General features: G+C 46.5%; 1 protein-coding gene across 3 annotated transcripts in view; it reads right to left on the bottom strand.

Annotated features, from left to right (window-relative positions):
- Positions 1–9,987, bottom strand: part of LOC139406274 (death-associated protein kinase 2b) — an 84,979-nt gene extending 74,992 nt beyond the window's left edge. For 2 of the 3 annotated variants that reach the window (XR_011633971.1, XR_011633972.1), the window contains exons 1-2: positions 9,865–9,984; positions 6,935–7,093 (exon numbers count right to left, since the gene is read on the bottom strand). Coding sequence is in view for 1 of the 3 variants with exons in the window: in XM_071148729.1 (XP_071004830.1) it covers positions 6,935–7,011 (77 nt within the window). In the remaining 2 variants the exon portion in view is untranslated. Of the gene's footprint in view, positions 1–6,934; positions 7,094–9,864 lie in introns of all 3 variants that reach the window. The other variant, XM_071148729.1, reaches the window with a different exon arrangement.
- Between the last annotated feature and the right edge of the window lie 4,607 nt (positions 9,988–14,594).

The raw sequence follows: 14,594 nt of genomic DNA, 5'->3' as shown, positions 1-14,594 counted from the left end.
TAGTGTATCAGTCTCTGTATAGTGTCACTGTCTCAGTCTCTGTATAGTGTCACTGTATCAGTCTCTGTATAGTGTCTCAGTCTCTGTATAGTGTCTCAGTCTCTGTATAGTGTCTCGTTCTCTGTATAGTGTATCAGTCTCTGTATAGTGTATCAGTCTCTGTATAGTGTCACTGTATCAGTCTCTGTGTAGTGTCTCAGTCTCTGTATAGTGTCTCAGTCTCTGTATAGTGTCTCAGTCTCTGTGTAGTGTCTCAGTCTCTGTATAGTGTATCAGTCTTTGTATAGTCTCAGTCTCAGTATAGTGTCTCAGTCTCTGTGTAGTGTCTCAGTCTCTGTATCGTGTCACTGTATCAGTATCTGTATAGTGTATCAGTCTCTGTATAGTGTCTCAGTCTCTGTATAGTGTCTCAGTCTCTGTGTAGTGTCTCAGTCTCTGTGTAGTGTCTCAGTCTCTGTATCGTGTCACTGTATCAGTCTCTGTATAGTGTATCAGTCTCTGTATAGTGTATCAGTCTCTGTGTAGTGTCTCAGTCTCTATATAGTGTATCAGTCTCTATATAGTGTATCAGTCTCTGTATAGTGTCTCAGTCTCAGTATAGTGTATCAGTCTCTGTATAGTGGTTGGACTAGTGAACCAACAGTGCAGTAGGCTGGACTAGTGAACCAACAGTGCAGTAAGGTTGTACTAGTGAACCAACAGTGCAGTAGGCTGGACTTGTGAACCAACAGTGCAGTAGGCTGGACTAGTGAACCAACAGTGCAGTAGGCTGGACTAGTGAACCAACAGTGCAGTAGGCTGGACTAGTGAACCAACAGTGCAGTAAGGTTGGACTAGTGAACCAACAGTGCAGTAGGCTGGACTAGTGAACCAACAGTGCTGTAGGCTGGACTAGTGAACCAACAGTGCAGTAGGTTGGACTAGTGAACCAACAGTGCAGTAGGCTGGACTAGTGAACCAACAGTGCAGTAGGTTGGACTAGTGAACCAACAGTGCAGTAATGCTGGACTAGTGAACCAACAGTGCAGTAAGGTTGGACTAGTGAACCAACAGTGCAGTAAGGTTGGACTAGTGAACCAACAGTGCAGTAAGGTTGGACTAGTGAACCAACAGTGCAGTAGGCTGGACTAGTGAACCAACAGTGCAGTAATGCTGGACTAGTGAACCAACAGTGAGTCAAATGTAACGGAGTCCATTGCCCGTGTTGTGAATGGTTCCTGTTCATACATGGATTTGTACATTGCTGGCTTGTTGACCAGCGAGGAGGTTTCACCAACAACACACACGCATGAACATTGTTGTGTAAGGGGAAGCTGGTATGATGTTGATGTGTTTTCCTGTGAGCCAAATACACCAGATATTGTTGTTGATGGGGGGAGGTCAGGGGGAGGTGCTCATTGTGCAAGTGGGCTGCTCATTTGATGGCTAAATGGAGCAGGCCGTTCCCTGGAAGCTGCTTAAGTACCAGCCCCTCGTGGCACCCTTGGACATCCACGGGTGTATGTGTCAGCTGGTCGCGCCGTTATTCGGCAGTCTCGGCCACGTACACAGGCTTGTTCTGTGTAGCCTGACAGAAACTAGGGCAAAGCAGTTGGCTAGGTTACTGCTCTGTTTCAGCTGTAGTGGGACTAGGGCAAAGCAGTTAGCTAGGTTACTGCTCTGTTTCAGCTGTCGTGGGACTAGGGCAAAGCAGTTAGCTAGGTAATGCTCTGTTTCAGCTGTCGTGGGACTAGGGCAAAGCAGTTGGCTAGGTACTGCTCTGTTTCAGCTGTCGTGGGACTAGGGCAAAGCAGTTAGCTAGGTTACTGCTCTGTTTCTGCTGTCGTGGGACTAGAGCAAAGCAGTTAGCTAGGTACTGCTCTGTTCAGCTGTCGTGGGACTAGGGCAAAGCAGTTAGCTAGGTACTGCTCTGTTTCAGCTGTAGTGGGACTAGGGCAAAACAGTTGGCTATGTACTGCTCTGTTTCAGCTGTAGTGGGACTAGAGCAAAGCAGTTAGCTAGGTTACTGCTCTGTTCAGCTGTAGTGGGACTAGGGCAAAGCAGTTGGCTAGGTTACTGCTCTGTTTCAGCTGTTGTGGGACTAGGGCAAAGCAGTTGGCTATCTTACTGCTCTGTTTCAGCTGTCGTGGGACCAGGGCAAAGCAGTTAGCTAGATAATGCTCTGTTCAGCTGTTGTGGGACTAGGGCAAAGCTGTTAGCTAGGTTACTGCTCTGTTCAGCTGTAGTGGGACTAGGGCAAAGCAGTTGGCTAGGTTACTGCTCTGTTTCAGCTGTCGTGGGACTAGGGCTAAGCAGTTAGCTAGGTTACTGCTCTGTTTCTGCTGTCGTGGGACTAGGGCAAAACAGTTAGCTTGGTTACTGCTCTGTTTCAGCTGTCGTGGGACTAGGGCAAAGCAGTTAGCTAGGTAATGCTCTGTTTCAGCTGTCGTGGGACTAGGGCAAAGCAGTTAGCTAGGTTACTGCTCTGTTTCAGCTGTCGTGGGACTAGGGCAAAGCAGTTGGCTAGGTTACTGCTCTGTTTCAGCTGTCGTGGGACTAGGGCAAAGCAGTTAGCTAGGTTACTGCTCTGTTTCAGCTGTCGTGGGACTAGAGCAAAGCAGTTAGCTAGGTACTGCTCTGTTTCAGCTTTCGTGGGACTAGGGCAAAGCAGTTAGCTAGGTACTGCTCTGTTTCAGCTGTAGTGGGACTAGGGCAAAGCAGTTAGCTAGGTACTGCTCTGTTTCAGCTGTAGTGGGACTAGGGCAAAGCAGTTGGCTAGGTTACTGCTCTGTTTCAGCTGTCATGGGACTAGGGCAAAGCAGTTGGCTAGCTTACTGCTCTGTTTCAGCTGTAGTGGGACTAGGGCAAAGCAGTTAGCTAGGTACTGCTCTGTTTCAGCTGTCGTGGGACTAGGGCGAAGCAGTTAGCTAGGTTACTGCTCTGTTTCAGCTGTCGTGGGACTAGGGCAAAGCAGTTAGCTAGGTTACTGCTCTGTTCAGCTGTAGTGGGACTAGGGCAAAGCAGTTAGCTAGGTAATGCTCTGTTTCAGCTGTCGTGGGACTAGGGCAAAGCAGTTAGCTAGGTTACTGCTCTGTTCAGCTGTAGTGGGACTAGGGCAAAGCAGTTAGCTAGGTTACTGCTCTGTTTCAGCTGTAGTGGGACTAGGTGCAAAGCAGTTAGCTAGGTTACTGCTCTGTTTCAGCTGTCGTGGGACTAGGTGCAAAGCAGTTAGCTAGGTTACTGCTCTGTTTCAGCTGTAGTGGGACTAGGTGCAAAGCAGTTAGCTAGGTTACTGCTCTGTTCAGCTGTAGTGGGACTAGGGCAAAGCAGTTAGCTAGGTTACTGCTCTGTTTCAGCTGTAGTGGGACTAGGTGCAAAGCAGTTAGCTAGGTTACTGCTCTGTTTCAGCTGTCGTGGGACTAGGTGCAAAGCAGTTAGCTAGGTTACTGCTCTGTTTCAGCTGTAGTGGGACTAGGGCAAAGCAGTTAGCTAGGTACTGCTCTGTTTCAGCTGCAGTGGGACTAGGGCAAAGCAGTTGGCTAGGTTACTGCTCTGTTTCAGCTGTCATGGGACTAGGGCAAAGCAGTTGGCTAGCTTACTGCTCTGTTTCAGCTGTAGTGGGACTAGGGCAAAGCAGTTAGCTAGGTACTGCTCTGTTTCAGCTGTCGTGGGACTAGGGCGAAGCAGTTAGCTAGGTTACTGCTCTGTTTCAGCTGTCGTGGGACTAGGGCAAAGCAGTTAGCTAGGTTACTGCTCTGTTCAGCTGTAGTGGGACTAGGGCAAAGCAGTTAGCTAGGTAATGCTCTGTTTCAGCTGTCGTGGGACTAGGGCAAAGCAGTTAGCTAGGTTACTGCTCTGTTCAGCTGTAGTGGGACTAGGGCAAAGCAGTTAGCTAGGTTACTGCTCTGTTTCAGCTGTAGTGGGACTAGGTGCAAAGCAGTTAGCTAGGTTACTGCTCTGTTTCAGCTGTCGTGGGACTAGGTGCAAAGCAGTTAGCTAGGTTACTGCTCTGTTTCAGCTGTAGTGGGACTAGGTGCAAAGCAGTTAGCTAGGTTACTGCTCTGTTCAGCTGTAGTGGGACTAGGGCAAAGCAGTTAGCTAGGTTACTGCTCTGTTTCAGCTGTAGTGGGACTAGGTGCAAAGCAGTTAGCTAGGTTACTGCTCTGTTTCAGCTGTCGTGGGACTAGGTGCAAAGCAGTTAGCTAGGTTACTGCTCTGTTTCAGCTGTAGTGGGACTAGGTGCAAAGCAGTTAGCTAGGTTACTGCTCTGTTTCAGCTGTCGTGGGACTAGGTGCAAAGCAGTTAGCTAGGATACTGCTCTGTTTCAGCTGTCATGGGACTAGGGCAAAGCAGTTGGCTAGGTACTGCTCTGTTTCAGCTGTAGTGAGACTAGGGCAAAGCAGTTAGCTAGGTTACTGCTCTGTTTCAGCTGTCGTGGGACTAGGGCAAAGCAGTTAGCTAGGTTACTGCTCTGTTTCAGCTGTCGTGGGACTAGGGCAAAGCAGTTGGCTAGGTACTGCTCTGTTTCAGCTGTAGTGGGACTAGGGCAAAGCAGTTGGCTAGGTTACTGCTCTGTTTCAGCTGTAGTGGGCAGCCTAGCTGTTTAAGGAAGGAAGTGCTTTCTGTACCCTTGAGTGCCATGCAGACAGGGATCTGTCTGGGATCCTTTTTTTGTAAATTGATATGTGGATTCAAATAAAGAATTTAGTGTTTGTGTTATATGTTGTGTGAATTAAAGGGTCTGTCTAGTCCAGTAGTCTGCATATTATATACAGTAGTTGGCACACCTCTCCAATCTCTAGTAGTTCTAAGGGCTCTTTTGCCAGAGGTTACCTCAGCATATGGTTCTGTCCCATTATCAAGCCTTTGAAACTTTTCTTAGCTTTCTCCATCTGGATGTGTGGTGTGTAAACAATGTCCATAGCTTAGCATAGCATAGCTATAACGTTCTAATAGAAGCCTAGCTTTTCCAAAACAGCGTTGTTTCTTGTATTAGAGTCTTTAGAGAACTGCTTTACTTTGATGTCCTTTGTCTTCTGTCTTTTTATTGAGTTGTTAACTAGCTCGTTTTTTGATAGCTAACTATCTTCTTTTAGGAAAGTCCCTTACAACTGCGTAACAACCCAGCTAGCTAAGCTAACTGCACAATCTTATAGGCCTATCTTCTTCATTTGTTGCTTGTTTTGTCTCACATTCAGTTGTCTTTTGTTTTTTCCAATGTACTTCACTCTAAAAACCATGCTAATTTCAATATTTGTAGGAGCTCATTTTTTTCAGCAGCTGCTGCTCAAGTTGAAACTATTCTCTCCCCCCTCTCTCTCTCTCCACCAATCTCTCTCCCTATGATCTCTCTCTCTCTTCGACCCGTCTCCCTCTCCTCCCTCTCTATCCCTCTCTCTCTCTCCACCCCTCTCTCTCTCTCCACCTCTCTCTCTCTCTCCACCAATCTCTCTCCCTATGATCTCGCTCTCTTTGACAGTCTCCCTCTCCTCCCTCTCTCCCCCCCCCCCCCTCTCTCTCTAATAACTGACACAGCAGCTGCTGAGGTGTTGAGGAAACTCTCACACACTTCTGTGACACACACACACACACACACACGCAAACACACACACGCACACACACACACAGTCCTTCCTCTTTCATTACAGTTGTCTGAGGCTTCCCAGCCCAGTCTTGTTGCTGTCCTTGTGTCTGGGGGTTCAACACATACACATGCAAATCTAACCACTCGTGAAGTCTTGTGTGTCCTAAACAATCCCTATTGATCACAATAAAGCCATCTCCCCAGTAACAGCTGAATGTTCCAATAACCAGCATTCAAATATAGAGGCAAGAGCCATCTGAACTGAACCCAGTGTTAAAGAGAACAAAGTTAACTCCTAGCAGGTTGTGTCGCAGAAAATACCAGAACAGGAAGTTACTATAATGTGGTAGACCACAGATCATATTTCAAGTCCTGTTGTCTGTGTAGAAGTGCTGTTGGCCTTCTCCTGGAACCCTCCAATACTATCCGTCTGTCCCACACGTGACTTAATGAACTTCCTGCTGAACACATTCCTAACCTCTTTTGAATTATTGTATACTTCCTTAGAAGGATTTCCCCTATATGTTCTCTATAACAGCAGTTCCTTACTGGGAGGTTAGTCTGCCTATAGGGCCCGTTGAGGGGACAGTTTTGAACCAGAGATTGGGGTTTCTACAGGTTCATTTCCACATTGGCTGAAAATAGACTACCCGAAGACAGGTTGAGAAAGTTGAATAACATGGTAATAAACAGTTTGGGAAATCACCTTAACTATTATGTCCCATTATCATATAGTATGTTTATCTCCATTATCCTGTCCTGGGTTTATGTCCATTATCATATAGTATGTTTATCTCCATTATCATGTCCTGTGTTTATGTCCATTATCATATAGTATGTTTATCTCCATTATCCTGTCCTGTGTTTATGTCCATTATCATATAGCATGTTATCTCCATGATCCTGTCCTGTGTTTATGTCCATTATCATATAGTATGTTTATCTCCATTATCCTGTCCTGTGTTTATGTCCATTATCATATAGCATGTTTTCTCCATCATCCTGTCTTATGGTTAACACCATTATCCTGTCCAATATTTAACTTGCTGTAAACTGTAACTAGCTCCTGTCCTATACACATCAACAAGCCAGCTGTTTGCATTTCTCTGTTGTCCTCCTTTACAGCACTCCCCAGGATCAGGCAGGCTGGCCAGTCAACATGTGGGGCTGGGATTAACACTAAGTCATTATAAAGACTAAATACACAAACACTGATCTTAGAGCTAAATAAGATGTATATAACAGCTCATAATAATGACATACAGTACATTATAATCTACATACAGAACACAGAGCATAGAGCTACATAACAGGTCTATAAGAGCTCATAAAACAGTAATAACAGTTCAGGAGAAACAGCAACACACTCACCTCCCCAGCTCTTCACCAATCTCATAGAAGTCCTCTACTCTCTGTTGCTTGAAAACAGCCATGCCCAATGTCCTCATTGAGGGTCGATACGTCCTCGTAAACGATAAACATGTAACTCTGTCTTCAGTGACACAACGAGAGAGAATTGCCTGTTCAGTTCTGAGCAACAAAACAAGAGAGAATGAGAGCAGAATGAGAGCAGCGCAGCAACGCAATGACGAGCGATTGTGAGATGAGGACTGACATCTCTACCCACATGTCCCAGCATGCTGCACTACATTCCAGCTCAAACAAAAAGGAGGTGCAACTCCATGTGTTCCATAAGCCAGGATAGGATCATTCTGAGGGCTGAGCCAGGAGAGGATCCTTCTGAGGGCTGAGCCAGGAGAGGATCCTTCTGAGGGCTGAGCCAGAATAGGATCCTTCTGAGGGCTGAGCCAGGATAGGATCATTCTGAGGGCTGAGCCAGAATAGGATCCTTCTGAGGGCTGAGCCAGGATATGATCATTCTGAGGGCTGAGCCAGATAAGGATCATTCTGAGGGCTGAGCCAGAATAGGATCCTTCTGAGGGCTGAGCCAGGATAGGATCATTCTGAGGGCTGAGCCAGGATAGGATCATTCTGAGGGCTGAGCCAGGATAGGATCATTCTGAGGGCTAAGCCAGGAAAGGATCCTTCTGAGGGCTGAGCCAGATAAGGATCATTCTGAAGGCTGAGCCAGTATAGGATCCTTCTGAGGGCTGAGCCAGGATAGGATCATTCTGAGGGCTGAGCCAGGATAGGATCATTCTGAGGGCTGACCCTATGGGTCTCATGGATCTCCCTATAGGTCTCCTTATGGGTCTCCTTATGGGTCTCCATACGGGTCTCCCTACAGGCCTCCCTATGGGTCTCCCTACAGGCCTCCCTATGGGTCTCCCTATGGGCCTCCCTATGGGCCTCCCAATGGGCCTCCCTATGGGTCTCCCTATGGGTCTCCCTATGGGCCTACCTATGGGTCTCCCTATGGGCCTACCTATTGATCTCCCTATGGGCCTCATGGGTCTCCCTATGGGCCTCCCTATAGACCTCCCTATGGATCTCCCTATGGACCTCCCTATAGACCTCCCTATGGGCCTCCCTATGGGCCTCCCTATGGGGCTCATGGGTCTCCCTATGGGTCTCCCTGTGGGTCTCATGGGTCTCCCTATGGGCCTCCCTATGGGCCTCCCTACAGGTCTCCCTATGGGCCTCCCTATAGACCTCCCTATGGGTCTCCCTATGGGCCTCCCTATGGGTCTCCCTATGGGCCTCCCTATGGGTCTCATGGGTCTCCCTATGGGCCTCCCTATGGGCCTCCCTATGGGTCTCCCTACGGGTCTCCCTATGGGATAACCTATGGGTCTCCCTATTGGTCTCCCTATGCGCCTCATGGGTCTCCCTATGGGCCTCCCTATAGACCTCCATATGGACCTCCCTATGGACCTCCCTATAGACCTCCCTATAGACCTCCCTATGGGTCTCCCTATGGGTCTCCCTGTGGGTCTCATGGGCCTCCCTATGGTCCTCCCTATAGACCTCCCTATGGGCCTCCCTATGGGTCTCCCTATAGACCTCCCTATGGGCCTCCCTATGGGTCTCATAGGTCTACCTATGGGCCTCCCTATGGGTCTCATGGGTCTCCCTATGGGTCCTATGGGCCTCCCTATAGGCCTCCCTATAGACCTATGGGTCTCCCTATGGGTCTCCCTATGGGTCCTATGGGCCTCCCTATAGGCCTCTCTATAGACCTATGGGTCTCCCTATGTGTCTCCCTGTGGGTCTCATGGGTCTCCTTACGGGTCTCCCTATGGGTCTCCCTATGGGTCTCCCTATGGGCCTCCCTATGGGCCTCCCTACAGGTCTCCCTATGGGCCTCCCTACAGGTCTCCATATGGGCCTCCCTATGGGCCTCCCTATGGGTCTCCCTATGGGTCTCATGGGCCTCCCTATGGGTCTCCCTATGGGTCTCCCTATGGATCTCATGGGCCTCCCTATGGGTCTCCCTATGGGATTCCCTATGGGTCTCCCTATTGGTCTCACTATGGGCCTCATGGGTCTCCCTATGGGCATCCCTATAGACCTGCCTATGGGTCTCCCTATAGACCTCTCTATGGGTCTCATGGGTCTCCCTATGAGTCTCATGGGTCTCCCTATGGGTCCTATGGGCCTCCCTATAGGCCTCCCTATAGACCTCCCTATGGGTCTCATGGATCTCCCTATAGGTCTCCTTATGGGTCTCCATACGGGTCTCCCTACAGGCCTCCCTATGGGTCTCCCTACAGGCATCCCTATGGGTCTCCCTATAGACCTCCCTATGGGTCTCCCTATGGGCCTCTCTATGGGTCTCCCTATGGGCCTCCCTATGGGTCTGATAGGTCTACCTATGGGCCTCCCTATGAGTCTCATGGGTCTCCCTATGGGTCCTATGGGCCTCCCTATAGACCTATGGGTCTCCCTATGGGTCTCTCTGTGGGTCTCATGGGTCTACTAAGCAGTGTACTACAATAGGAATAGTGTCCCAGTTTGCCTTTCTTTCACAACATTTTAGTCAAGGAGCCTGGAAACACTAAGCCTGAATCTAAATGCCACTGTTGGTATAACAGGGCTTCAGTATTAGGCAAGCCTGATTTTGAATGCCAAATTAACAGCATTAACAAGGATCAACCCTGAATATTCAAAAGCAAAGAATTACAGAATTTACTGAAGATTGAACACGTCAAACTATAATCATGATCATTGAAAGAATAATGAATGATTTTCAAGTTGCCTTTAAGAGTTGAACAAACGTTCTCCACCCAATGTATCAATAAGAGCTGTAACAACATTACAACGTGAAGGGACAGTTTCCTTGTCAGAACAATGTACCAACTCCACTAGGTAAGCTATAACAAAGTACTTGACGTTCTTACCTTATACGATATCAAAGTAAATAGCTGGTCTTATTGCTGTAGTAAGTCATACTACTCCTGTCTGTGACTCTTGACTGCAGTGTTTTCAGTGTGCTGTGACTGTCCCCTCCAAGCACAGACACACACTGGTCTGTCGCTCCAAGCAGACACACATGTATAAGTCTGAAAATGATGCCATCTGTTGGCTATACACGAAACAGCACTGTGACATTGAGGAAGCCCACACGATGTGGGGGTTTGAGAAAAAGAAAGTGATGATCAGAAATAGTCTTGAAATTTTATTCTGCCTTTTAGATAAAGCTTTAGTGGTTTCTCAAAAGATCATTAGTGTATGATGTAGGTTATACATTCATATGCTTTTCCTGTTACTACAGACAGACACACAATGTTCCAACACAAGCAAAGTGTGAGTGAACCCAGCTGGCTAGAGAATGTGGCAATAGCAAATCTAAATCAAATCCAATTTTATTTGGCACACGCTTTGCAAACAACAGGAGTAGACGGACAATAAAATACATACTTACGGGTCCTTTTCCAACAATGCTGAGTTCACATCAAAATAAATTACATAGTGATATGAAGACTAAATATACAGTGAATAACAATAACGAGTAAAAGTAACATGGCTATACTCAGTACTGGTACTCTCTGAATATAACCATGTTATTACCTGGTACTTCCTGTATATAATCATGGTATTACCTCCCTGTATATAGCCATGTTATTACCGGGTACTCCCTGTATATAACCATGTTATTACCTGGTACTCTCTGTATATAACCATGTTATTACCTGGTACTCTCTGTATATAATCATGGTATTACCTCCCTGTATATAGTCATGTTATTCCCTGGTATTCCCTGTATATAGCCATGTTATTACCTCCCTGTATATAACCATGTTATTACCTGGTATTCCCTGTATATAACCATGTTATTACCTGGTACTCCCTGTATATAGCCATGTTATTACCTGGTACTCCCTGTATATAATCATGTTATTACCTCCCTGTATATAGTCATGTTATTACCTGGTACTCCCTGTATATAACCATGTTATTACCTGGTACTCCCTGTATATAACCATGTTATTACCTCCCTGTATATAGTCATGTTATTACCTGGTACTCCCTGTATATAACCATGTTATTACCCGGTACTCCCTGTATATAGCCATGTTATTACCTCCCTGTATATAGTCATGTTATTACCTGGTACTCTCTGTATATAACCATGTTATTACCTGGTACTCTCTGTATATAGTCATGTTATTACCTGGTACTTCCTGTATATAACCATGTTATTACCTGGTACTCCAACCAACCACCAGCAGTAGTAATATCACCACCTGGCTATTAGAGCAGTAGTAGTAACACCACCTGGCTATTAGAGCAGTAGTAGTAACACCACCTGGCTATTAGAGCAGTAGTAGTAACACCACCTGGCTATTAGAGCAGTAGTAGTAACACCACCTGGCTATTAGAGCAGTAGTAGTAACACCACCTGGCTATTAGAGCAGTAGTAGTAACACCACCTGGCTATTAGAGCAGTAGTAGTAGCACCACCTAGCTATTAGAGCAGTAGTACTAACACCACCTGGCTAGTAGAGCAGTAGTAGTAACACCACCTAGCTATTAGAGCAGTAGTAGTAACACCACCTGGCTATTAGAGCAGTAGTAGTAACACCACCTGGTTATTAGAGCAGTAGTAGTAACACCACCTGGCTATTAGAGCAGTAGTAGTAACACCACTTGGCTATCAGAGCAGTAACACCACCTGGCTATTAGAGCAGTAGTAGTAACACCACCTGGTTATTAGAGCAGTAGTAGTAACACCACCTGGCTATTAGAGCAGTAGTAGTAACACCACCTGGCTATTAGAGCAGTAGTAGTAACACCACCTGGCTATTAGAGCAGTAACACCACCTAGCTATTAGAGTAGTAGTAGTAACACCACCTGGCTATTAGAGCAGTAGTAGTAACACCACCTGGCTATTAGAGCAGTAGTAGTAACACCACCTGGTTATTAGAGCAGTAGTAGTAACACCACCTGGCTATTAGAGCAGTAGTAGTAACACCACCTGGCTATTAGAGCAGTAGTAGTAGCACCACCTGGCTATTAGAGCAGTAGTAGTAGCACCACCTGGCTAGTAGAGCAGTAGTAGTAGCACTACCTAGCTATTAGAGCAGTAGTAGTAACACCACCTGGCTATTAGAGCAGTAGTAGTAACACCACCTGGCTATTAGAGCAGTAGTAGTAACACCACCTGGCTATTAGAGCAGTAGTAGTAACACCACCTGGCTATTAGAGCAGTAGTAGTAACACCACCTGGCTATTAGAGCAGTAGTAGTAACACCACCTGGCTATTAGAGCAGTAACACCACCTAGCTATTAGAGTAGTAGTAGTAACACCACCTGGCTATTAGAGCAGTAGTAGTAACACCACCTGGCTATTAGAGCAGTAGTAGTAACACCACCTAGCTATTAGAGCAGTAGTAGTAACACCACCTAGCTATTAGAGCAGTAGTAGTAACACCACCTGGCTATTAGAGCAGTAACACCACCTAGCTATTAGAGCAGTAGTAGTAACACCACCTGGCTGTTAGAGCAGTAGTAGTAACACCACCTAGCTATTAGAGCAGTAGTAGTAACACCACCTGGCTATTAGAGCAGTAGTAGTAACACCACCTGGCTATTAGAGCAGTAGTAGTAACACCACCTGGCTATTAGAGCAGTCAGTAGTAGTAACACCACCTGGCTATTAGAGCAGTAGTAGTAACACCACCTGGCTATTAGAGCAGTAGTAGTAACACCACCTGGCTATTAGAGCAGTAGTAGTAACACCACCTGGCTATTAGAGCAGTAGTAGTAACACCACCTGGCTATTAGAGCAGTAGTAGTAACACCACCTGGCTATTAGAGCAGTAGTAGTAACACCACCTAGCTATTATAGCAGTAGTAGTAACACCACCTGGCTATTAGAGCAGTAACACCACCTAGCTATTAGAGCAGTCAGTAGTAGTAACACCACCTGGCTATTAGAGCAGTAGTAGTAACACCACCTGGCTATTAGAGCAGTAGTAGTAACACCACCTGGCTATTAGAGCAGTAGTAGTAACACCACCTGGCTATTAGAGCAGTAGTAGTAGCACCACCTAGCTATTAGAGCAGTAGTACTAACACCACCTGGCTATTAGAGCAGTAGTAGTAACACCACCTGGCTATTAGAGCAGTAGTAGTAACACCACCTGGCTATTAGAGCAGTAGTAGTAACACCACCTGGCTATTAGAGCAGTAGTAGTAACACCACCTAGCTATTAGAGCAGTAGTAGTAACACCACCTGGCTATTAGAGCAGTAGTAGTAACACCACCTGGCTATTAGAGCAGTAGTAGTAACACCACCTGGCTATTAGAGCAGTAGTAGTAACACCACCTGGCTATTAGAGCAGTAGTAGTAGCACCACCTGGCTATTAGAGCAGTAGTAGTAACACCACCTGGCTATTAGAGCAGTAGTAGTAACACCACCTGGCTATTAGAGCAGTAGTAGTAACACCACTGGCATTAGCGGCACTGAACAGCGCTGCAACACAACCTTATTTGACAACGCTGTGCTTCCTGTGCCACGGCTGAAGAGATGGGCAGAGTTACAACTAGAACCTGGACTTGAATGGGAATGACTTATCCAGCTCCACTTACAGGATCAAGAGCACATTGACACTTTTCTCACCTAGTCGCCTCAAGGACTCAATCCAGCAACCTCTCGGTTACTGGCCCAATGCTCTTAACGACGAGGCAACCTGCCGCTTATGACTGCAATGGATCATACTATATTCTGCCGTTGTTGTGGTAAGTGGTACTGTAGCAATGCATCAAGCTACTACAGTCCACACCTCTGATACACTACATTACCAAAATGATGTGGACACCTGCTCGTCGAACATCTCATTCCAAAATCATGGGCATTATTCATTTGGAGTTGGTCCCCCCTTTGCTGCTATAACAGCCTAAACTCTTCTGAGAAGTCATTAATATGGAATGGGCCCCCCTTTGCTGCTATAACAGCCTCCACTCTTCTGGGAACATTGCTGTGGGGACATGTTGCTGTGGCTGAATGGAAGCATTAGTGAGGTCGGGGCACTGATGTTATGCGATTAGGCCTGGCTCACAGTAGGCATTCCAATTCATCCCAAATGTGTTCGATGGGGTTGAGGTCAGTGCTCTGTGCAGGCCAGTGAAGTTCGTCCACACCGATCTTGACAAACCATTTCTCTGGACCTCGCTTTGTGTATGGGGCGTTGTGCATGCTGAAACAGACTGAACCAGGTTTTCCTCTAGGATTTGCCGGTGCTTGGCGCCATTCTGTTTATTTTTATCCTGAAAAACTCCCACCCTTAACGATGACAAGCAAAACCTGTAAGATGCTGCAGCCACCACTATGCTTGCAAATATGAAGTGGTACTCAGTGATGTGTTGGGTTTGTAGCAAACATAACACTGTGTTCAGGACAAAAAGTGAATTGCTTTGCCACATTTTGTGCAGTTTTTCTTTAGTTCCTTGTAAACTGGATGCATGTTTTTTTTATTCTGTACAGGCTTTCTTCTTTTCACTCTGTCAATTGTGGAGTGACTACAATGTTGATCCATCCTAAGTTTTCTCCTGTAACCGTTTTAAAGTCACCATTGGTCTCATAGTGAAATCCCTGAGCAGTTTCTTTCCTCTCTGGCAACTG

Source organism: Oncorhynchus clarkii, chromosome 4 (genome assembly GCF_045791955.1).
Source record: "Oncorhynchus clarkii lewisi isolate Uvic-CL-2024 chromosome 4, UVic_Ocla_1.0, whole genome shotgun sequence".
In the NCBI taxonomy this organism is placed as follows: domain Eukaryota; kingdom Metazoa; phylum Chordata; class Actinopteri; order Salmoniformes; family Salmonidae; genus Oncorhynchus; species Oncorhynchus clarkii.
Note: the sequence above shows the minus strand (reverse complement) of the source record. Positions and strands in the feature narration are given on the sequence as shown.